This window comes from Pygocentrus nattereri, chromosome 6 (assembly GCF_015220715.1).
Source record: "Pygocentrus nattereri isolate fPygNat1 chromosome 6, fPygNat1.pri, whole genome shotgun sequence".
NCBI classification, from domain to species: domain Eukaryota; kingdom Metazoa; phylum Chordata; class Actinopteri; order Characiformes; family Serrasalmidae; genus Pygocentrus; species Pygocentrus nattereri.
The window spans coordinates 6,734,416-6,759,773 of NC_051216.1; the positions used below are offsets into that span (position 1 = coordinate 6,734,416).

General features: G+C 41.0%; 1 protein-coding gene across 2 annotated transcripts in view; it reads left to right on the forward strand.

Annotated features, from left to right (window-relative positions):
- Window positions 1-25,358, forward strand: part of pde1a (phosphodiesterase 1A, calmodulin-dependent) — a 146,076-nt gene that overhangs the window by 32,829 nt on the left and 87,889 nt on the right. Inside the window, exon 1 of one of the 2 annotated variants that reach the window (XM_037539651.1) lies at window positions 17,676-17,865. The exons of the other annotated variant lie outside the window; for it this stretch is intronic. Within the exon in view, the coding sequence (XP_037395548.1) occupies window positions 17,813-17,865 (53 nt within the window). The 5' untranslated portion in view covers window positions 17,676-17,812. Of the gene's footprint in view, window positions 1-17,675; window positions 17,866-25,358 lie in introns of those variants that run through there. 2 annotated transcript variants of the gene reach the window in all.

Genomic DNA, 25,358 nt, shown 5'->3' on the forward strand with positions numbered 1-25,358 from the left:
ATAAAGCTGTTTACCTCCAGATGTTCGCTTGAAGCCGTCTAGCATGAAAAGATAAACACAGGAACGATCCAGGCAGGCGCTCAGCCTTTGTCTACGTCTAACCCAGAGCACAGTGGCCTTTTGAGACGCTAAGGTCTTCTTTTTACCCCTACCCCTTGTTTTTGAGTGTCACCGTGACCCCTTGGAACTGAGTTAGACGGGGCAGTGGTTGAAATCTTGCCCTATGAATTAACAGCTACTAGGGCTGCTCTGGTGGCGGCCCAGCCCATCTTCAGTGACAGGAGGCAAGGGAAAAGTTTGGCTCCTCACTGCTGGGCTTTCTTTACATTTAGGCCATCATCCGCCTTCACAGAGGGGTATAAGACAAGTCCATCCCTAATTCTCCAGTGATGTGAAGCTGAAGTCAGATATTCAGCATCTTATTCAAATTTTCCTGTTCCACCTTAAATGGAGCAGCAGTTACATTCTGGCGCTTCAGGCATCTGAGCTGCTGGACTATTTAAGGTGGAACTGGAAAGTTAGCCAGCTAACTACTGAGACATTAGGAATCTATTAGCAATTTTTTAAGCTTGTTATGAAGTAAAATGACCAAAATACACCCAAATGACATTAAACTAAGATGGTAGAAGGATTATCCTAAATTTTAATGGAGAAAATATTTACATTTGTGGGTTTCTTTGGTCTCTTGTTCAGCCGTCTTGCCGATTTCTCTTTGTTTCTCATATCTGTCTGTTTGGAGTCTTTGGAAAACCTCTGTTTGGAGGGTCGTGTAGCCCCAACACTTCGCTCCACCCCTCTATCTCAACAAGAATTGGGACACCCTACCAAGAATTGGGACCACCCTACCTAACTCGCAAAACAGAGCGTTAGGGCTAAGTGGTAGGGGCAGGGGGTGAAATGGGACTGGGCCTAAAATTTGTAGCACCTTCTTGAGCAGTTGTGTCACATGTCAATCTTTTGTGTGTTACTGTTTCTCGAGGGAATCTTTACCGTCATCTCCCCATTTCTGCCTTTCGTTCTTATCCGCGCTAGAGAGGAAATGGTGTTACAGTCAGTCGCCAATGCACAATAAGTCTAGCCTCCTGGGGGCTTTCAACTGCGCAGACATAATAGTAGCAGACAGGCTAATTAGCAGCATGTTAGCAGTAATGTGCTAATTAAGCATATGTCCCACAGCCTCATGACACTCTGCAATTGTGTTCTGCGGCACTGAGTTCACCGTTTTTCCGGTTAACCAGCACACAGCAGAACACTGTTTTGATTTAGTCCATTGGCCTAATGCGCGTTGCTTGATCAGACGTCAGGAACCCTTTGTTATGATTATGCCGAGAGGTCTGGTGAGGTAAAAAATGAGCCGAATGTGTCAGAAATCTGCCAAAAATGAGGCCTGCACTTTCAGTAACCCTGCAAGTGGGGAGCCATGGTAATCAGTCACTGTCACTGCAAATACGAACCGTGACAATAGCACAAAGGTGACTGTTTTCTTGGTAATAATGAAGTAAGGCTTTTAAGACATATTTGGAAAAGGTCCTAATAAAAGTCTTTGTTCCCAGACAGCTTCAGAATTTTATGAACACCATCGTGATGAGCTTCCAAATACACATTTTCACTGATGTACTCAAAGCCAAACCTCATTAAAGTGACTAAACGGTGTATATACTTTCTGGTGTAGACCAATCCTGAAGGACGAAGTTGCGTTAAAGTTCAGTGCTATGCAAAAGTCCAGGAAAAACAGCCATTATGTACGTTATTTGGTTTTTTTTTCAGATATTTCTGAAGAGATTAGATATAAAATAAAGCATAAGAAAGGAGTAATAAGTGGAAAATAAGAGTTTCCCAAACTAGAGTTAAAAAAAAATGAACGCTATAGAGAAAGTAGGAGTCCTGACAAGCACCTGGAAGACCTGGTAGACCACCAAAACTGCCCCCATCAGATAAACCCTATAACACAGAAACTGGACCTCTGAGGTGTGAAGATAGCTTTTATGGACAGATGAGTCTGAAGTTGAGACCTTTGTAAATTGGTAAATTTGAGATGTAACAGCAGTTACGCCGCCGAAGCAACGAAAGACTCTGAAACAATACATTTTGAGGCATCAGGGAACATCCTCTGGTAAACGTTTAATTAAGAGAAAAATTTATTGTACTGCAAGTACGCCACTAAGATCGTCCTTCTCAAACAACTCCTGGTGTTCTCAGAACGATGCACTGACCGCCCCAGAGTCCAGACCTCAACATGTCTGAATGGGTTTGATCACTTCAGAAAATCATCAACCAGCTTCTAAGACTGAACTGTGGAGGCGTGTCTGCAGATTCTTTGAGGAACTGAAAGTGAGTCTCCTGGAAAGAACAGAAGCTGTGATAAAGGTAAAGAGTGACTCACTGAACACTGAAAATTTTGCTGTGGACATTAAATTACGGTAAACTACTGTGAGCCTTAATGGAAACAAAGAAACAAATAAACGTCCAAAGCATTTTCAGTGTACCATAAAGCTTTCACAGAGACCAGTTGACTAATATGGCCACTAGTCGGCGCTGTGAGCAGTGGTAGACTTATCTGGGACTATGCATGATTTCAGCAGTGAAATAAGGCAGAGGCAGTGGTCAGCATGCAGGAGGGGAGTTCAGAAAGATGTTTTTTTTTGTGTTTTTTTTTCTGCTGAACACAAAAAGCCATTAAATACATGTTATTTGTTTTTTTTCCAGATATTTCTGAAAAGATTAGATGTAAAGTAAAGCATAAGGAAGGAGAAATAAGTGGAAAATAGAGTTTCGAAAACTGGAGTTAAAAAAAATGAAATCTACAGAGAAAATGCGACTCCTAACAACCACCTGGAAGACCTGGTAGATAATTAATGTTATACCTCATCACCTTTAGTGCTCCTTCTGAAATTGCGCCTGCAACACATTCTAAAAAAAAATTATAATATAAAAGTTATTAAGTAAGAATAACATGTTGCATCCACAAATACAAATTAAGGCTGTACTATGCACAGTGGAAATCATAAATCAGCGACATCCAGAAACGCCGCCGACTTCTCTGGGCTTGAGCTTAGCTGAAATGGACTGATGCTCAATGCAAACGTGTTGTGGTCTGACGAGTCAAACTTAAGGGGAATGTTAATGGACACTGTGTTGTCTGGGCCAAAGAAGAAAAGGACCATCCAGATTGTTACCAGCATAAAGTTAAAAAATCAGCATCTGTCGTGGTACGGGGTGTGGGGTGAAAGTGGCTAACTTACACTTCTGTGAAAGCACCATTAACACGGAAAGGTAAACACACTTTGGAGGAACATATGCTGCCTTTTAGGTGCCGTCTTTTTCAGGGACGCCCTTATTTTAATGTGACAACACTGAAAAACATTCTGCATGTGAGATGTCAGAGTGAAGCCACTAGACTGGACTTCCTGTCTCCCTTTGAAATGTGTGGTACGTTATCAGATGCAAAATATGGCAATGATTTGGCCATTTTATCAGAAACACCATATAGCTGCACTTTGTAGGTTCACAGTTACTGACTGTAGCCCAGTAAACAGCGAACAGTTGTATAGTGTCAGCGTAATGATGTGCAGCGCAAGATGACTGTGATGTAGCTGCTGAACACTTACGGCAGTAACCTGCGATTAAAATACAGTGATGTCCTGTATTTTCACATAACAACTGTGGAAGTAGTGCAATTATCCAGTCATTTGCTGTAGATTTGTATATAAAAAATTATGAATCTTAAGATGAGTCAGTTTTGAAATAAAGTGATGGACGTAGCAATTTTTTGTGTTAAATTATGTGAAATCCTGGCAATAACATTAACATTAACACGTCACGATATTTGGCTTTACTGATGCTTGATAAGACGAAAAGGAGCCGTGCGGTGCAACACCTAAAATGTGCTATTAAAATATGAGTAGGTCGACATTGACACGGCCATTTGATTCAATTTTTCACATCTTCACTGCTGAATTCTGTTAAAAAAGGACTCGTTAAGCTGTCTTTGTAATGAACCATGCAGCTGGTTAGTGTTTCAAATCCATAGGACGCTCAGAAATGCACACTGTGATGTTGATCACTAGTGATAAATGTAGTCACATCACCTTGCATGTCACTGCAAGGACACTACGGTAAAACTGAACAGTCCTGCGCTAGAAACCAGTGCTTTTTTCCAGATGAAGCCAAGGCTTTTGACCCTTCTCTCGCTGGACCTGCTGCTGAATGTAGAATCACTGGCTAAACACCTTTCATCACAAAACAGTCCTGGAATGCAAAGCCACCGTCGGCCAAGACCACATCTCCTTCATCAAGCTGATCAATCAAGCCAGTGCGGCTTTATCTCTAGCTGGTGCAGGCGGTGGATGTAATAGCTCTGACTCGGCTTCCTGCCACCGGGAGTCTGATGGTCCTGTGAGCCCTGCCTTGAAGAGGCGTTTGTACACAGCCTGCATGTCAGTCTGAGACGCTTACAGTTTAGGAACTGACTGTAAACAGCTTATACACAGTGGTGGATACAGTACACAAACCATGTACTTGAGTTAAAGTAGAGAGTAAAATATTCCTCCAGTAAAAGCAGAAGTTCCTCCCTTTAGACCTCCACTTGAGTAAAAGTACTAAAGTATTTACCTTCAAATGTACTTAAGTATAAAGTAAAAGATTAATTACCTTAATTCAACTTTGTTAAAAGTTGTTTTTTAATAAAAACTGGCTTTAAACTCAGGATCACAGATGAGCTCCTTTACTATGTTGATCTGTAGGCGTCTGTTCATAAACATAAACCAGCCCAAACTCATTTACTATAAAATGAAATGGTGTTTGTAGAAATTCAGAAAACAGCCGCATCAGTCACGACTGCATATGTGGACATATCTCTATATTGCCAAAAGTATTCGGTCGTCTGGCTTCACACGCATATGAACTTGAGTGAGATCCCATTCTTAATCCATAGGGTTTAATGTGATGTCGGCCCACCCTTTGCAGCTATAACAGTTTTCAACTCTTCTGCGAAGGCTTTCCACAAGGGTTAGGAGTGTTTATGGGGAATTTTTGACCGTTCTTCCAGAAGCACATTTGTGAGGTCAGACGCTGATGTTGGACGAGAAGGCCTGACTCACAGTCTCCACTCTAATTCATCCCAAAGGTGTTCTATGGGGTTGAGGTCAGGACTCTGTGCAGGCCAGTCAAGTTCTTCGACACCAAACTCGCTCATCTACGTCTTTATGGACCTGCTTTGTGCACTGGTGTGCAGTCATGTTGGAACAGGAAGGGGCCGTCCCCAAACTGTTCCCACAAAGTTGGGAGCATGAAATTGTCCAAAATCTCTTGGTGCTGAAGCTTTAAGAGTTCCTTTCACTGGAACTAAGGGGCCGAGCCCAACTCCTGAAAAACAACCCCACACCATGATCCCCCCTCCACCAAACTTTACACTCAGCACAATGCAGTCAGACAAGTACCGTCTCCTGGCAACCGCCAAACCCAGACTCGTCCATTGGATTTCCAGACGGAGAAGCGTGATTGGTCACTCCAGAGAACACGTCTCCACTGCTCTAGAGTCCAGTGGCGGCGCTTTACACCACTGCATTCCACGCTTTGCATTGCGCTTGGTGATGTAAGGCTTGGATGCAGCTGCTCGGCCATGGAAACCCATTCCATGAAGCTCTCTATGCTGTTCTTGAGCTGATCTGAAGGCCACATGAAGTTTGGAGGTCTGTAGTGATTGACTCTGCAGAAAGTTGGTGACCTCTGCGCACTATGCGCCTCAGCATCCGCTGACCGCTCTGTCATTTTATGTGGCCGACCACTTCGTGGCTGAGTTGCTGTCATTCCCAATCACTTCCACTTTGTTATAATCCCACTGACAGTGGACTGTGGAATATTTAGTAGTGAGGAAATTTCACGACTGGACTTGCTGCACAGGTGGCGTCCGATCACGGTACCACTCTGGAATTCACTGAGCTCCTGAGAGCGACCCATTCTTTCACTAATGTCTGTAGAAGCAGTCTGCAGGCCGAGGGGCTCGGCTTTATACACCTGTGGCCATGGAAGTGACTGGAACACCTGAATTCAATGATTTGGACACACACACTGCATTTCCATTGGTCCACTAATCACCAAGGCGGTACGAGGCCAAAATGAGCAATAATTACACCAATCAATGTACACACCTCTGGTGATTTCTTTTCATGAGCTCTCCAGTTAACCTTTGATTCCAATGTAAGAAAAAAAAGACATAGCGCCACAAAATGAATGAGAAGATGTAAAAGTTTGTGCATTACAGTGATTTTATTGGCTTCAAGTGGCTTATTGCTTTTATTAACAGGAAGATGACACACAATGTGATAAAATCTGTTTTTTTTTCAGAAGTCATGTCATTTTTTTGTGAGGACTGTAAGGTGTTGTTACCAATAATCAAGATAAACAATTGTTCCATGTTGTTGTTGCCATGCAGTCATGGACTGTTGAAAGGCGATGAGACCGTTCAGTCTCTCATTGGTATACAGTGAATTCATTTCATGAACTTTTTAACATCTTTGTCATATAATAATTAACATATAATTAACAAATGACCCCTGTGACAGCAATGCTAATTTCTATGTTATTTCCAGTCGTGTATTATTGTCCAGCTTGGTCCCAGAATGGCGCTAAACTTACACGTTCAAAAAACTGAGTAAATGTAGTTTTTTCCAGTTATGGGCCCTTTAAATCAATACTAAAGATCTGGTCTCTCGGTCAGCAGCAGGTCCGCCACACACTTTACTCACGTTAAGAATTCATTCTGGGACCCAGCTGGACGCTTTGGTGGACCTCAGCGATTCAGAGCCTGTGTTTGTGTCACTGAGCAGTGCAGCTGCTGCTGAAAGACAGGAGCAACAGCTGAGGAGCTGGTTTTGAAGTGAATCTCTTTTGGGAGTCCAGACCTCACCTTCATCAGGATGAGGCAGCTTTTAGGTCACAGGCAGGACAGTGGAGGCAACCGGAGCTCCAACCTTCAGCAGGAAAGAGAGGAGAAGCACTTCAGCCTTATAAAGGGTTTATATATGTTAAAATGAGTTAACTGTTGGTTGTTAATCTCATCACTAAACTAATGAGTACCACTTTACAACAAGATTTCTCTTATAAAGGGTTTATAAATAGTTTAAAATTTAATTTAATAATGGTTATTAATTGAGTCATAAACACCGTAAAATTAATAAGCAGTTACAACACATAAATAAAAAGGACAGCGGTGACCTGGCGGAATAGTGAGCCCACATCCTTCTACACTGTTAAAGCTCAGATCCTAACAACAACAACAACAACAACAGCAACAACAACAACAATAATAAAGTAGTCTGCTACTGATTTGTTTGATCTTAGTTGTCCTAATTTTCTGTTATATTTCATTTTAATTATCTTATTATCCTTCTTGGTTTTAGCTTTAATTTAATTGATTTATTTATTACTTTTCTTTACATCATTTGTATTGTTATTTTATCTTTATTTATTATTAGTTAAATCCTTTTTTTTTTACTTCTGAGTTATAAATTAAGATTGATTTGATTGACTGATTGATTGAGTGATTGACTGATTGATTGATTGACTTATTAATTGATTAATTGATTGAATAATTGATTTTAAACCATTAATAAACCCCTTATAAATGTAAATGCAATATTCTGAGACAGTTCTTCTCTCTGAAAACTTTTTGTTTAATCCATATTGATAATATGGATTATAATTGTACGAATGTCACTTTAAAATGATAAAATTATATTTTTACTGTATATATATATATATATATGTTGTTTATAAGACCTCTAGAACAAGAATGTTCCCATGTTTTAGTCTATTTTGAACAGATCAGGCGAAATGTTGTCTTAGTTCGGCAGTTCTGCCTACTCAGCTATTTGTAGGTTACATTCAGAATGCCCTGATTCGTCATTAAGGCCGGGAATAATCATGGCACGCAATCCACGTACAAGAACATTTCCCAGTTTCCCAGTTTTTGAAGTGCAGCCTTACACAGAGCACAGAGAGAGATAATGAGTTCTGACTGTGGAGGAAACATAATGCAGAACCTGAGAGACAAACTGAGATCTTTATTCATTCATATTCAAGTCCTATCAAGTCCTATTCATCTCAGTGTGGTTAATAACTCACTGCAGTAGGACAAACATGCGCTGCCATTCTCAATGAGAACCTGAGTGAGTCTAGAACCATTTAGAGCAGCAAAAGCACCGAAATTGGGTTGTAATTTCACATTCTTTCAAAAAATGGTTCTTCAAGGATTCTTTAGTAAAGAAAATAAAATGGTTCTATATAGAACCATGAACACTCAAAGAACCATTGGTTCTTTGCATTGTGAAAGGGTTCTTCAGATCTGTTGTAAATTGTTCTATGTAAAACCTTTTCAAAACGGTTCTGTATGGCACCAAAGAGGGTTCTTTTATCATTACAAGCTTGACGTCGTAACATTAGAGACCATTGTTTGTGCTGTATGGACCCCTTTTCAAAAAGGTTCTATATAGAACCATCTACAGCACATTCTAAATCAGTCTGAAGAATCATTTCACCATGTTTCTTTGGTACACTATAGGGGCAAAAGTATTGGGACACTTCTCCTAATTATTGAGTTCGGGTGTTTCTGCCAGACCCATTGCTAACAAGTGTCAGTCTGATGGACGAGGCTGGGTTTGGCGAATGCCAGGAGAACGTTACCTGCCTGACTGCACTGTGCCCGCTGTAAAGTTTGGTGGAGGTGGGATAATGATATGGGGTTGTTTTTCAGGGGTTGGTCTTCCCTTCCAGTGAAGGGAAATCTTACTGCCTCAGCAGACCAAGACATTATGGACAATTATAAGCTTCCAATTTAGTGGGAACAGTTTGGGGAAGAACGTTTTCTGTTCCAGCATGACTGAGCCCCAGTGCACAAAGCAGCTCCATAAAGGCCTGACTGGGTGAGTTTGGTGTGGAAGAACTCAACTGGCCCTCACAGAGCCCTGACCTCAACCCCATCAAACACCTTTGGGATGAAGTAGAACGGAGATTGTGAGCCAGACCCTCTCGTCCAACATCAGCGTCTGACCTCACAAATGCTCTTCTGGATGATTGGGCCGAAATCCCCACAGACACTCTCCAACATCTTGTAGAAGGTTCCCAATAAGAGTGGAAGCTGTTTGAGTGGCAAAGGGAGACCAACTCCATCTTAATGCCTATGGATTTAGAATGGGATTCAGAAAAGCTCCTGTAGGTGTGATGTGTAGGTGTCACCAATACTTTTGTCCATATAGTGTAGTATAGTGAAGTTCTTCCTGGCTCCTCTGTTTTTAAGGTTATTTATCAGTCCTAGATATGGTGTAACGGGATGGACATGAAGGGCCCAGGCTCTCTTTTAACCGGTTCCATCCCGGCTTTGTTTTTCCAACATTGTCCTCAACGGCTACGACTGGCTAGAAAACATTGAGGAACCGTAGAAGAGCTGGTTTGACAGTGTATCAGGGTAGTTCAAGGATACTGAGCTCCAGAAGCATCTTTTGATGTTAAAAGCTTGCCAAGGTCACCACAACATCAGCGCCAATACCCGTTTTCCACGCTTCGCTGTGGTAGAAATCGTCTGAAGTGTGTTTTTTAAGCTTTCTTGTCGCAGTCGCTGTTGCTTTTTGGCTGCAAAGCTTTTGGGCTTCGGGTTAGCAGAATGTGTGTGAAGGGTGAGTATGTGAGAAAGTCTCGGGGGGGTTTCTGTGATTTTTGGATCTTATTTCCTTCAGTTGATTGTATTCCTCTTTGGCACATCACTGTCCTGATGACCAGGCTTCATATCTGATGTTTCGTGGTATTCACTGCCATATTAGGCCACTCTAATCCCTCTCTTACCGTCTGCTTCAGCATTTCCAGAGTGCAGCATGCCTCAGTGAACTCGCTGGATTAGTGTAGAATGAAATACACGCCTCTTATCTGAGTCCTTATTATTCTAGGTCGATTTCTGATCGACGTTTTCTCCTATAATGTTAGAAAGTGTGCTCCTTTAGCAAAAAGGATTATACAGAGAACCAAGCTCTAAAAGTGGTCCTTCAAGGGTTCTTTACTAAAGGCAATGGCTATACGCTTCACAGTTTATGGAGCAATGCCATAAAAGAACCACTTTTGGTTCCTTAATGACTTCTTAACCCATAACCCTTATCATTTTACAACCATTATTTGGAGGTCCTTAAACCTTTAAAAGGTTCTTCATGCTCACACAACTCATTTACAGCATTGGTTCCCTAAAGAACCATGCATTCAAGTTTTAGGGCACCAGAAGTGGTTCTTGTATGGCATTGTGTTTAAGAATGTATAGTACCGTGACAAATCAAAGAACCAACTGAATGGTTCTTTGCATGATTAAATGGCTGTATACCCATTGAAAATGGTTCTATCTAGCACCTTAACAAGGTTCCATGACTGTTGCAAGTCTTAGGACTTTATAGATCACCCTTTTTGCGAAGAGTGTATATAGAGTGGAGGCGTAAATGGTTCTTTGCGTGATTGAATGGAAAACCGATGTGCTTATGCAAAAAGCCTCTCTAAAAGTGGTTCTGTATTAAATGGAACCCATTTGGCCAAGGATTCTGACTTACATTGCCTTGGTCAAAAGTGGATCCCGTTTTGGATGCTTTATTTGAAAAGTATATTTCAGGTTGGTGCTGTTTTCTTAAAGGTTCTTCAAAGAATCATTCCGATGGTTCTTTGAATTGCCAACTGTATTGTACCCTCATGGCAAAAAGGGTTCTATATAGTACCAGAAAAGCTCTACGAGCAGAACCTTATATCAGTAGCATAACCCTTTTTGGTGCTGTATAAAACAATTTTTTTAAAGATCCGTACTCAACAGGATTTTTATCATTGAAAAAAAGTACGATACACCAACACAAAGAGCCATTTAAGTGGTTCTTTGAGTTGTCATGGTTCTGTACTGGACTTTGGACCTCATTCACCAACTGTTCTTAAGTAGAAATTTCTTCCTAAAACCCACTTCCGCAGTAGTAAGTAGAAGATTCTGACATTCACAGATGTTTTCTCATTTGGAGTTTGTAGGTAAGAACAGAATCTACTCACACTCAAGAGCACCGAGGTGAGAACAGTTCTGTGCTGTAAGAACACGTCATGAATCTGAGGTTGACTCTTTCTATTAGGACCTTTCTCTAGAACACATTAAAGAACAAATGTAAAAAAGTTATTGATGAATGAAGCCTGCTCTTAGCAAAAGGGGTTCTCTAAAGTATCAAAGAAATAGAGGAGTTCTAACAGGTTTTCCATTGTACCAGAACCATTTAACCGTGCAGAGAACCATTTCAACACATTTGGCATGTTTGAATATATAAACGTTGCCCTTACCAAAGATCCACCGTTTTAGAAGGATGTATATACTCATCACTTTAACTAAAGAACCATTGAAGAACCACTTTTTCATAAGGATGCATTTACCGATTGCTTTTCCTAAAGAACTCTTGGAGAACCACTTTTTTTATAAGGATGCATTTACCGATTGCTTTTCCTAAAGAACTCTTGAAGAACCACTGATCATCTTTACCAAAGAACCCTTGAAGAACCACTTTTTTGAAAGGATATATACCAATTGCCTTTCCTAAAGAACCATTGTAGAACCACTTTTTTGAGGTATGTATATTCAGATTGCTTTAACTAAAGAACCCTTGTGGAAACATTTTATTAAAGGGTATAAATACTGATCAAAGAACCCTTGAAGACCCACTATTTTAGAAGGATGTATTTACTCATCGCCTTTACTAAAGAACCATTGAAGAACCACTTTTTTATATGGATGCATTTACCGATTGCTTTTTCTAAAGAACTCTTGGGGAACCACTTTTCAAAGGATGTATTCACTGATTTCCTTTACTAAAGAACCCTTGAAGAACCACTTTTTTAGAAGGGTGTATATACCAATCACCTTTACCAAAGAACTCTTTAAGAACCGCTGATCATCTTTACCAAAGAACCCTTGAAGAACCACCTTTTTGAAAGGATATTTATACCAATTGCCTTTCCTGAAGAGCCATGGCAGGACCACTTTTTTTGAGGGATGTATATTCAGATTGCTTTAACTAAAGAACCCTTGAAGAACCACTATTTTAGAAGGATGTACATACCGATTGTCTTTACTAAAGAACCCTTAAAGAACAACTTTTTAAAGGATGTATCTGCTCATTGCCTTTCCTGAAGACCCCTCTGTTTCAGAGTGTAGGATTACTGAAGTACGGTTTACGTCAGACGTTCCTCGGGGAGTTTGGGTCGCGATGGGCTGAACTTTTCTCAGTGTGCAACTCCAGATCTGCCTCACTCAGAAACGAGAACGTCTTGCCAAACATATTTTGGCACCTTGAAAAAGGTCTAGATATTACAGCTCTTAATGTAACACGTTGATAGGCGGTCAGTTATTGACATGTTTATTGATATGGCATTCTGCTTTTGTGTTAAAGTTGTACGGGTTGTAAAATTAGCTTTGCCTGCCTCCAGACCCTGAGCTCACGCTGAACGCTCTTTGAGCCGTTAGCCGTGCCCAGTTTGAGGCTGGAGGAATAAAAAACAGTGACATTTACGTGTTCCCTAAAAGACGTCTTTAATGATCCTGAACTTTTGCCTAGCGAGCTGCTGCTCTTTCATGGTCTTTTTCTTGGCCTTTTTGATGTTTCTCTCACTGCTTTGTGTTCCTCTTTTATTCATTTATTTACTTGTGGACTTTCAAACTTTTTAAGAAGTGCAGTTATCAGTGTCTGTGAAAGCGCTACACCATCTGATGAATGCTTGGGTCACTCCCCCAGGAGGAGGATTGTGAATGTTTGTCCAAGCTTTAACTAAAGAGCCAAACCTTCTGTCGATTAAGGCACGACAAGCCTTGTCATGTTAATCCCCGCCTTCTGCCAAAAAGCGAGAAAATTTGTGTCGCCTCGCATAGCTTCGTCCAAACATCACCCCGCAGTGAATCCAAGCCAGACTGTGAAATAATTACTGTTTTGCTGACACGAGGCCAAGCTTTCTCTGACCGGTGCCTTCATTAATTTGCCTACAGAGCACAAAGTAACTCACTCAGAGGGAGAAGGACGGGCTTCTCACGAGGCTCTTGGCTAGAAGACAAGGAGGACAAGAGGGAGACTTTATTTTTGTGTGTGTGTGTGAAGGACAGACCTGCTAGAAAGTGGTGGACAGTAACAAAGTGTTCATGGTCTTCAGTATTTTACATTCCTAAAAATGATGATTCTTCAGTGGTTCTTTTGTAAAGAAAATGGTCCTGGATAAAACTGTGAACACACAAAGCACGCTTTGCATGACTAAAGGGTTCTTTCCATCGTTAAATGGTTCTGTATAGTACCAAAAAGGGTTCTTCAATTGTTACAATGTCAAGCCTGTAACAGTAGAAGAACCCTTTGGGGTGCTATATAGACCCCTTTTCAGAAAAGTTCTATGTAGAACAATATACCTCACATTCTCCATCAATCTGAAGACCCATTGCATGATCACCTTTGCCAAGGTTTTTACCAAGGCCTTGAAGAAACATTTTTTTAGAAGGATATATCCTGATCGCCTTTACTAAAGAACCCTTGAGGAACCACTTTTTAGAGGGAAGTATGTACCGATCACCTTTATCAAAGAACCCATGAAGAGATACTTTATTTTCCGAAAGGTGTATGCCAATTGGCTTTACTAAAGAACCATTTAAGAACCACTTTTTAGAAGGATGTATATACCAAGTACCTTTACTAAAGAACCCTTGAGGAACCACTTTTTAGAAGGAAGTATGTACCAATCACCTTTACCAAAGAACCCATGAAGAGCTACTTTTTTTCCGAAAGGTGTATGCCAATCGGCTTTACTAAAGAACCATTTAAGAACCACTTTTTAGAAGGATGTATATACCAAGCACCTTTACTAAAGAACCCTTGAAGAACCACTTTTTATAGAAGGATGTATATACCGATTGCCATTAATAAAGAAACCTTGAAGAACGACGAACCACTGACCACCTTTACCAAAGAACCCTTGAAGAACCACAGTTTTAGAAGGATGTATATACTGATCACCTTCACTAAAGAACCCTTGAAGAACCTCTGATTATGATTACAAGAACCACTGTTTGGTTAAATGGTTCTATATAGTGCCAAAAAGGGTTCTTCAATTGTTAAAGACCCCTTTTCAGAAAGGTTCTGTATAGAACAATATACAACACCTTCTTCATCAATCTGATGAACCATTTCATGATGCAACAAATCCTTTAATCCCACAAAGGGTTCTTTGCGTGTTCATGGTTCCATGTGGATCCATTGCCTTTACTAAAGAAACCTTAAAGAACCAAGTGTATACTTAAGTATCCATAAAGTTTTTCATTTTTTGGAGACTTTTATTTTCCCTCCTCTACATGTGAGCCAAAACATTCTCACCATCTCCCATATGTCTTGGACGTAAGCAGCAGATCCTTTAAGTCTTACAAGTTGCGAGGTGGAGGTGCTACGGATCAGACTTCTTGTTCCAGCACATCCCAAAGATGCTTGACTGGGAAGTTGGAGGCCAGGGCAACTCTTTGGACTCTTTGTGATGTTCTTCCATTTCCTGAACAATATGTGTAGTGTGGCAGGGAACGTTATCCTGCTGAAAGAGGACTAGTAGTGTACAATGCTGTTTAGGTAGGCATTAAAGTGATGTCCACATGAATGCCCGGACCAGAACATCACTCAAAGCATCACATTCTTCACCAGCTTGTCCTCTTCCTGCCGTGCATCCTGGTGCCATCACTTCCCCAAGTAAACGTCACACATGTATCCAGCTGTCTACATGAAGCAAGACAAAACGGGACTCATCGGACCATTAGACCTTCTTCCATTGCTCCAGTTCCAACATGTCCATTGTAGGCACTTTTGACAGTCGATAGAGGTCAGCATGGGCAAAATTTGTGTCGCCTCGCATATCTTCATCCAAACATCACCTCGCACCAAATCCAAGCCAGACTATGAAATAATTACTGTTTTGCTGACACAAGGCCAAGTTTTCTCTGACCAGTGCCTTCATTAATTTGCCTACAGAGCACAAAGTAACTCACTCAGAGGGAGAAGTACGGGTTTCTCATGAGTCTCTTGGCTAGAAGAGAAGGAGGACAAGAGGGAGACTTTATTTTTGTATGTGTGTGTGAAGGACAGAGCTGCTAGAAAGTGGTGGACAGTCAGAAAGGTTCTATATAGAACAATATACAAAACCTTCTCCATCAATCTGAAGAAACATGTCATGATGCAGTGTATCCAGTAATCAAAGGGTTCTTTGAGTTTTCGTGGTTCCATATAGATCAACTGTCTTTACTCAAGAACCCTTGAACAATCATATTTTTAAGTATATTCTTAAGTATCTGTACTTTTGTAAAGTATTTCCATTTTTTGAGACTTGTACTTTCCCTCCACTACATATGAGCCAAAGATATTCTCACCATCTCCCTTATGTCTTGTTAGATGTTAGTAGCAGATCCTTTAAGTCTTCTATGTTGCAAGGTGGATCAGACTTCTTGTTCCAGCACATCCCAAAGATGCTCGATTGGGAATTTGGAGGCCAGGGCAACACTTTGGACTCTTTGTAATGTTCTTCCAACAATTCCCGAACAATGTGTACAGTGTGGCCGGACACAGTATCCTGCTAAAATAGGACACTGCCATTGGGGAACACCACTGCCATAAAGGAATGTTCCTGGCCTACAATGATGTTTAAGTAGGTGTGAGCTGGAGGTTAGGGAACCAGCCTTGTGACTGGAAGTTCGCTGGTTTGATCCCCTGAGCTGACAGTCTGTGTTGCGAGGTGCCCTTGAGCAAGACACCTAACCCCCAACTGCTCCCCTGGCGCTGTGAATAGGGCTGCCCACCTCTCCGGGCAAGTGTGCTCACTGCTCCCTAGTGTGTGTCTTCGGTAGTGTCACTGCACAGATGGGAGGACTAGTAGTGTACAATGCTGTTTAGGTAGGCATCAAAGTGATGTCCACATGAATGGCAGAAGCAGAACATCACTCAGAGCATCACATTCTTCACCAGCTTGTCCTCTTCCTGCCATGCATCCTGGTGCCATCACTTCCCCAGGTAAACATCACGCATGTATCCAGCTGTCTACATGAAGCAACTGTATAATACTATGTAATATATCCCAGACCTTGACATGTGCCATTGTAGCAAGATGATTAATGTTATTCTCTTCATCTGTGAGTGGTCATAGTAGTTTGGCTCACTGGGGTACACTACGATACTATGAAATAAAAAGATTTTTTAAGATCTAGATTTTCCATAATAGCAACATAACTCTCTGGGTTGTGGGTTATCATGAAAAACAATACCATATTACCACGTTATTTACTATAACACACAGCAAAACAGTTCTGTAAAATAGAGAAAAAAACTAATGTGTTTTAACAAAAACAAATGTGCTTTAATGTTGGGGATGCAAAATTATATAATATATAAAATATAATATATATATATATATATATATATATATATATATATATAATATATATAAAAATAACCCATTTACTTTATAGAGAGAGCCGTAAAACTGCTACAATATCAGGTTCAGCTCAGCTTTTTCAGTGCATATTAGATGAATGTGAATGTGGTTTTGTTCCAGTCTGTAAAGCACTTCAGAGCTTGTTCGCTTAATTGTTTTCTGTTTGTTTCTGGCTGTTTCCAGTTTGTTTAGCTGTTCCATCGCAATTGCCAAACGAAAATCTAGGATCAAGGTTCAGATTTTGATGTAGTCCTGCAGTCGCTGTCTTCTCCAGAACCGGAGTCAGTGGGCTACAGGTCAAACATTATCTTGTGGAAGTTGTCCAATGTTCATTTTTTGCATGTGCTAAAGTGGACTAGAAGTTAGGGTACCAGCGTTGTGACTGGAAGATTGCCACTTTGATCCCCTGAGCCAACAGGACACGACTAAAGTCACCTTGAGCAAGGCACCTAACCCACAACAGCACCCCGGGCACTGTGGATAGGGCTGCCCACCACTTTGCTGCCACCTAGTGAGTGTGTGTGTGTGTGTGTGTGTGTGTATGGGAGTTTCACTATACAGATAGGTCAAATTCCTCTCTGCGTAATCACAACTGGTCAGTGTTTCTGAATTCTAAATTTAGTAATGATTAGCTGTAGCATAAAACCATTACCTATTAATTATTAATAAATGATACAGATAATGAATAGGCTGCACTTTCACAAGTAAAGCAATCGTAGCTCAGCTTTCATAAAGTCCCTCCCCTGAATAGCTTAGTTACTAGGCGCTGATAAGCTTTTAGAATAAACAGAAAGTGCCATAACGTTAGGCATTTTTAGGTATCCCAGGGGTTTGGAATTTTACCCAATTCCTAAACGGAAGACTGAAGAGGGGAAATGTTAGATCTCTCAATCCTTTTACTTTGAACACTTACGTACATTTACCTCTGTACTTCAGCTTGAGTGAAAATTTAAATAGAGCACTTGCACTTTTACTCAAGGAACGGTTTGCCTCGTTTATCTCTACTTTCACTCACAAGCTGGATTTGTGTACTTTGTCCACCACTGCCACTAGATAAGAAGCTAACTAGCCTAGTGCTAAAGTTTCTCCCACCGAGGGGAAGAGCTGACGCTCCAGATCCAAACCCCCAGCTGGAAGCTGGCCGGAGTGAGTTAGTGGGTGTGTAAATGAGAGTGAAGCCCATGCTATGGCCTCCCTGGCCTTTTCAGACGGAGTTAGAGGCAGGGCCAGACTGGATTCGCAGCGCAATGTGAGCTGCAGCCGGGGACAGCCCCAGTGAGAGTCTGAACGCTGCTCACTCGCTCACTCACTCACGCACTCGTAAATGGACCAGTATGTGACCATAAAGAGGCAACTTCTCCACAGACCCATCTTCAGGTAAGAGAAGCTATCAGATCATGCCTGAGCCGAGGAGCTTACAGGTGAACGAGTGTGTGTGTGTGTGTGTGTGTGTGTGTGTGTGTGTGTGTGTTTGTTTTCATGCATTTCCAGGACCAGAACGTCCCAGCTTTGAAGGGGAATGGCTCATCAGTTTAAAAGTGAAAGGGCAAAGCAGTTCTTTTTGGTTACTGAGTGTATATTAGAGTCATAAATTGTCAGTATCAAAAGAAAAAGAAGTGGTAAGTTTACAGGAGAGGGCAAAAATGTTGCTAACTTTCAATGTACGTTCATGAGAGGGGATTTTATTACAACCCATTTTGGAGCGTTTCTGTTGGTCCAGTCATTGTGACATTTGTATATGATGTAAAGCGGCTGAGCTCAAATTATACAGAAAACAAAAAAATGCAAAAAAGTGCAGGTAATCGTTTTTTTTTTTGGGGGGGGGGGGGGGGGGGGGGGTTGGGGGCAGTGAAGATAAATATGTACTATACATATTACATATATGTAATATATATAGTACGTATATATTATACTTATATATATTTTATATATATATATTATACTACTTATATATCTATAATATATATAAGTAACACTATACACTATTACATATGAGGTGTATTTTTATTACATATAGATACACACACATGCATGTATATATATGTATATATATATATATGTATATATATATATATATATATATATATATATATATATATATATATATATATATATAAAAGAGTTTTTAAACTCTTTTTAAAGATTTTAAACCATTTCTATTGGCTTATTTAGCATGAGATTTTCAGACAATATAAAGGACTGCTGGTGTGTTAAAATGATGTAGAAAAATAAAAATGGACAAAAATCTATCTATCTATCTATCTATCTATCTATCTATCTATCTATCTATCTATCTATCTATCTATCTATCTATCTATCTATCTATCTATCTATCTATATTTAATTAATGTATTATAGACCACTTTCAAGATTCTTTAATTGATGTCTGCTATTGGACGTGGACTGCAAGCAATGTCATAACACCTTCATTAGGAAAATTACAGTATTCTTTCAGTTAAAATGAAAATAAAAAATTAAAAATTACGCTATATCCAAAACTGTTCCAAGTGGGTAAACAGCATTTTGGAATAAACTCCTTATTTATAGGTAGTCACACTTAAACGACTTGTATACGTTTTTATAAGTACTCGTGTGAAATAGTAATATGGCCTAAATGTAACATCATCATCATCATCATCATTCATATGTTTTTATATAAATGGAACACGCAGACACAAATATACCCATTAGCCTGCTCTCACCACACAGACATACCAGTGCACTAGTGTGAGTGCGTGAGAGACAGGAGCACGTGAAGTGAAGCTGTGTGACCTGCTGTGCTGCTTCTCCCTGACAAGGATGTTAGTTTTAGTGTCGTGATGTGGGAACCCCTGTGTGTTTGACAGGGAGCGCAAACTTTCAGCGAAGTCGTCTAGGGGCTCGATTTGGTGTCGATGTGTTTCCAGAGAAGGTGGTTCCTGTGTATATACAGCGCTGTGAGAGTGTTTTAGGCACCTAAACACAGTGTTTAGGAGCGTCTGTCAGAGCAGTGAGTGCGTTTTTGTGCTGTTAAAGTCAGCGTATGTCATTAGAATGAAGGCAGATCAACACAAATGCAGCAAAAAGTAGCAAGAATTTCTCATTTTGAATAAAATTAAAAATAATAAGTATCAAAGTTTTCTCCTGGACACTGCCGGCCGAATTCAAATAGCAGCAAAACGAAGTAGTGATTATCTGGTCATTACAAATGATGCTGGGCTTTTGTGAGGAGAGGTTTGGAAATGGTTTATTCTATTTTTTGTCTATTTATGAGAAAATAAATACTCACTGACCAGATAAACGGCTTTAAATACTAATTTTTCAGCCTCCGTATGTAAAGTGTAACGTTGCTCTAACGTGTATCTCTGTCTTTCTCTCTCCATCACCATCACCCGGAGTGGCCTGTGTGTGCGTGCGTGTGCTAAATGACCCTGTCCGTTGTGGTTTCCCAGTCATTAGAGGCGGGCCGTTGCCGTATGCTCGGCTGCGCTGCTTCATTATTTCAGGAAGGCTGCTAATGGCCTTTTTGCATGTAAAACAGTATCGTGTGCTAAACAGCAGCAGCTGTGCTGCAGGTACTTCACTCTGTGTTTATTCTAACTGGCCAGTCGCATCAATATTTGCTAGCCTGAGCTCTCCATCGGACTGTGGACTGAGCAGGACCTGTGTAAATGGGGAATGGACTGTGTTGCTGTGCTATTTACGCTTAGAGTTGTGAGCAAGTTTGGTCAAACTCCATGGTTTGTTGGTTTCCTAAGGGAAATGAGTTAGTACACCTCTACAGACTAATGTTACCTAATGTTACTGTACATGGCACAATATATATATATATATATCACTGCTGTCGGAAGAAAACCTCGTACCTCCACTTTTGTAATTTTTCAGTTTTTGATATAATTTCAAAGGACATACATATATATACACACGCACAGGACACAGTTTTATTTTATTTTTAATTTTATTATCGAATTTAATTTCTGGGGTCTTCTTAAACAAATTGTGTATGCTGAGAAAATCCGCAACAAACCACCTTCACACTATATTGTAAGAATTACTCGTCTGCTTTCACACGCATTGTGAGTGACATCCCATTCTTAATCCATAGGGTTTAATATGATGTCGGCCCACCCTTTGCAGCTGTAACAGCTTCAACTCTTCTGGGAAGGCTTTCCACAAGGGTTAGGAGTGTGTTTATGGGAATTTCTGACCGTTCTTCCAGAATCACATTTGTGAGGTCAGACACTGATGTTGGACGAGAAGGCCTGGCTCACAGTCTCCACTCTAATTCATCCCAAACGTGTTCTATGGGGTTGAGGTCAGGACTCTGTGCAGGCCAGTCAAGTTCTTCCACACCAAACTGGCTCATCCGTGTCTTTATGGACCTGCTTTGTGCACTGGTGTGCAGTCATGTTGGAGCAGGAAGCAGCCGTCCCCAAACTGTTCCCACAAAGTTGGGAGCATGAAATTGTCCAAAATCTCTTTGTGCTGAAGCTTTAAGAGTTCCTTTCACTGGAACTAAGGGGCCGAGCCTAACTCCTGAAAAACACCCCCACACCATGATCCCCCCTCCACCAAACTTTACACTCGGCACAATGCAGCCAAACCCAGACTCGTCCATCGGATTTCCAGACGGAGAAGCGTGATTGGTCACTCCAGAGAACACGTCTCCACTGCTCTAGAGTCCAGTGGCGGCGCTTTACACCACTGCATTCCACGCTTTGCATTGCGCTTGGTGATGTAAGGCTTGGATGCAGCTGCTCGGCCATGGAAACCCATTCCATGAAGCTCTCTACGCTGTTCTGGAGCTGATCTGAAGGCCACATGAAGTTTGGAGGTCTGTAGTGATTGACTCTGCAGAAAGTTGGTGACCTCTGCGCACTATGCCCCTCAGCATCCGCTGACCCCTGTCATTTTACGTGGCCGACCACTTCATGGCTGAGCTGCTGTCGTTCCCAATCGCTTCCACTTTGTTATAATCCCACTGACAGTGGACTGTGGAATATTTAGTAGTGAGGAAATTTCACGACTGGACTTGCTGCACAGGTGGCGTCCGATCACGGTACCACGCTGGAACTCACTGAGCTCCTGAGAGCGACCCATTCTTTCACTAATGTCTGTAGAAGCAGTCTGCAGGCCTAGGGGCTCGGCTTTATGCACCTGTGGCCATGGAAGGGATTGGAACACCTGAATACTTTTGGAAATACAGTGTATATATATATATATATAATTGCTGTCAGAAACAAAACCTCGTATCTCTAAAATGGTAACTTTAAGTCAACTTAAGTAATTTTGGGTCATTTCTTTTGGTCCATCCATCGTGAGAATTACAGACAATGGAAGGGCCAACAGGCGTTTTCAAACTATGTCAAACTGAAAAATTTTAGTTTGTTTTGTTCGGACAGCAGCCATACATATTTGTATGTATAACGAGTGCCATAACTTTTTCTCTGCCTTTGAAATGGTGTTCATTTGCAATGTAGTAACAAAATGCATTTTCACACAAGCCCAACACAAACATTCCTCAAAAAGTTCAGGTGCCCCTGCTCTAAAAACATGCACATGTGATCCTTTCCTCTTTTCAATGAAAACTGAGCTTGACTCTGAGTAACAGGACCTGCTGGTTCATCGCCGTATGACATTACTGTAGCAGCATTAATGGAAGGATTTCTGCAGTCTGTCCCGGAGCAGAGGTGCATCCTGGGGGAAGAAACTGTTTCTATGTCGCACGGTTTTTGTTTTTTATTGCCTGGTGTCCGGCCCCTGAGAGAAGAGGCTGGAAAATGACGTGAATGGGATGCACACAGGCTTTGCGCTGTTAAAGGCGCAGAGTAAAGATGGAAAAACGGGAGCCTAAACGGAGAACTGCTGGAAACTAGATCAAAAACAGTAGCGAGTGTGCTAATGAACTTCCATATGACCAATGAACTACATGCAGACTTGATAACACAGGTAAACACTGCTCACTAACAGGGTCTGGGGAGGCTTGCATAATTCCGGTGAACAAACTAGTGTGGCATTTCGCAGATTTGCCTCAGTGAATATGCAATGCTAAAGATCTTCTTCCGAACGGAGTGCAGTGGCTGGTGACTGCATTTTGTATAATAGGCCGGGGCTGCTGTCAATGTATTTTTCCTATTTGACCAAATATTTTTAGTACTCTTTTTAGTTGAACACCGGGCTAAAATTGTGGCAGAGGTCTTGGGGGGATCTCTGGCCAAAGGTGACCTATATATTTTATATTTTTGCCTTATTTGTTCTTATGCATTACTAGGCAGGAGCTTTTTACCTTCATATGTGCATGTATATGCACTGTACACTATATATATATATATTTACATCTTTTTTTTTACACAAATAGTACTTCTGCATTTACTGGACTGCAGTTCACCAGCACATTTCTGTCTATATACCTGATGCACTTGAATATCTGACTATGCACTAACTGTCTATACGTCCAGTGCACCTATAATACTTACCTATGCACATCTTGTCTACGTTTGACACCTGTATTTACTGATTAGGCACATTCTGTCTGTCTTTTACTGTCTTTTGTCTTTGCACTGTTTACTATGCATCTTTTAATACTGCACTGGAAAAGTCGCCCCATAGTGTTTCGTTATACTGTCCTACCCTGTGTTGTATAATGACAATAAAGTTGAATTGAATTGAATATGAATGATTTTTACACTTTAAAGCTGGTGAGAAGATACAATATATATTAAAATATATCATTAAGGTAGTTAACAATTGATTTAGTGTTCAGCAGGCAGGTTTAGGAGGTCTCACAGGAGCTAAAACCATATTATGATTCAGTTTGCCATAAGAAAAATGGGCAAAATAATGCATTATTATATACCAGCGTACGTTACCCACTGCATGCTCTTGAACAATCTGAAATAAAAGCACTTCTTTAATAAAAGCTTATTAGCCAGTGTATTTTATGGCCACAGGATTTGTTTTCTCTTTGTCTTCGTGGCTGTTGCTGAGTTAAAGTCAAAAGTATCTGAAGTATCTAAAGTTTCTTGACCGTTGGAGATGCACTCAAGATTTAATCTTCTTCTCTAGTTGTAAATTTGATCTCTTTTATGGGGGATAATTAATGATTCCTTGCTTTTGTGAAATAAAAGGTAGACATCGTGTAGAAGGAAATCCTCGTATCTCCAAAATAGTAACTTTACAGGAGAAGCAAAAAACCTACTTTGATTGTTCGATTGTTACGAGGCTGAAGTCGCTTCTCGTTCGCCAGCTTCTTGTTCAGATTTTCCCGTTCCACCTTAAATGGTGCCTGTGGCGCCAGACTCTAACTGCTGCACCATTTAAGGTGGAACGGGAAAATTTGAACAAGCAGCTGGCGAATGAGAAGCAACTTCAGCCTCACTACTTTTTAATGTGTAATTTACATTTATGGCATTTGGCTGACGCTCTTATCCAGAGCGACTTACAATTTGATCATTTTACACAGGCAGGCCAAGGTGGTGTTGGGAGTCTTGCCCAAGGAACCTTATTGGTATAGTGTAGGGTGTTTGCTCAGGTGGGGGATTGAACCCCAGTCTACAGCGTAGAAGGCAGAGGTGTTACCCACTACACTAACCAACCACCCATTCATTACCAAATTATCAATGCTCGTCTTAAATCTCTCTCTTTGCCGTCCCGTAGCTACTAGCTAGATGAGACTGTTGTCTGCGTTGCTATGGTGACCAGCAGTCTGCGCTGATCTTCGGGGTTAAAGGGTGAATGAGCAGTTCTACATTAACTCCAGCGTTTAAGACCATTTACTGTTAAACTGAATTGAAGGATCAGCAGAGCTTTATTTTACTGTAGAGGTGGATTATTTTATTATTACCTACTGATCTGATTCTGCCGTGGAGCCGCAACAGGGCAGTAAAAGAGCTGCGTGATGCCGACTCCTGGTCTACACAGACTGTTATCCATCACTGACCGCTGGAGCTGAGAGGCTCAGATGAATGAAGAACAGGTGAAGCTGTAGACACCCATTTGGCTTCTCTTCAACATTGTTTTCATTCTGCAAAACAGGATGGAAACGTGCGCTTTAAAGCTGCCGTTCATATCATGGGACTAATATTTATGCCTTCGGCTCAAAATCTGCAGTGTCATGTGCTTTTAGATGTGAGTGAAAAGGTTCATAAAGCGTGACTTTCCGCCGCCTTTGAAAGAGCCGAAACGTGTGAGGCCCCTGCTGAAGCTCCGAGCAGCTGCTTTTTGTTACCTTCTCTGTGAACAAATGTGTTTGATGCGTGTGAGCTTCATAACTGGAATCAACCCTGATCACCTCGCGCCGGCCATGCCGACCATACAGGGCGAAAACATTTGATCTTCCAGTTAAAGAACATCAACAGCATCTCGTTCCACTCTCTCCGAACTGAAGAGTCTCGTAACAGGCTGTAAAAGCTTCGTTTAATCGAGGTCCTCTGTGGTTTCTTAAGGCTTTCGTAATGACGCCAGTGATCAGGATCTCCGTTTGGAAAAATGTGAAAGGCAGCGTTGTTTTCCCTCGTCGCCGCCGTGCTCACGGATTCAGCCGCAACCTGATCTTTTTCACTTGAATCTACCTCGCTGATTAGGTTCTGCTCTCTTTCGTGCTCATTTTGCGGCCTTTTTCTCTTTTGCGGTTCAAAAATTCTGCATTATTTGAAGCTCCCATATTGTGGATAATCGAACTTCCCTGCTCCTCTGAAATAAACGTAGAAGGAAAACCTCGTGTCTCCAAAATAGTAACTTTACAGGAGAAGGAAAAAAACTGCTTTGCTTTTAATGTAAGTCAATGGAACCAGACATTCTTCACGTCATTTTGGGTCGTTTCTTTTAGTTCTTAGCTAGTTTTGAATTAAATGCTTTTGTGATGTCACAAAATCAACACATTTACATAATGC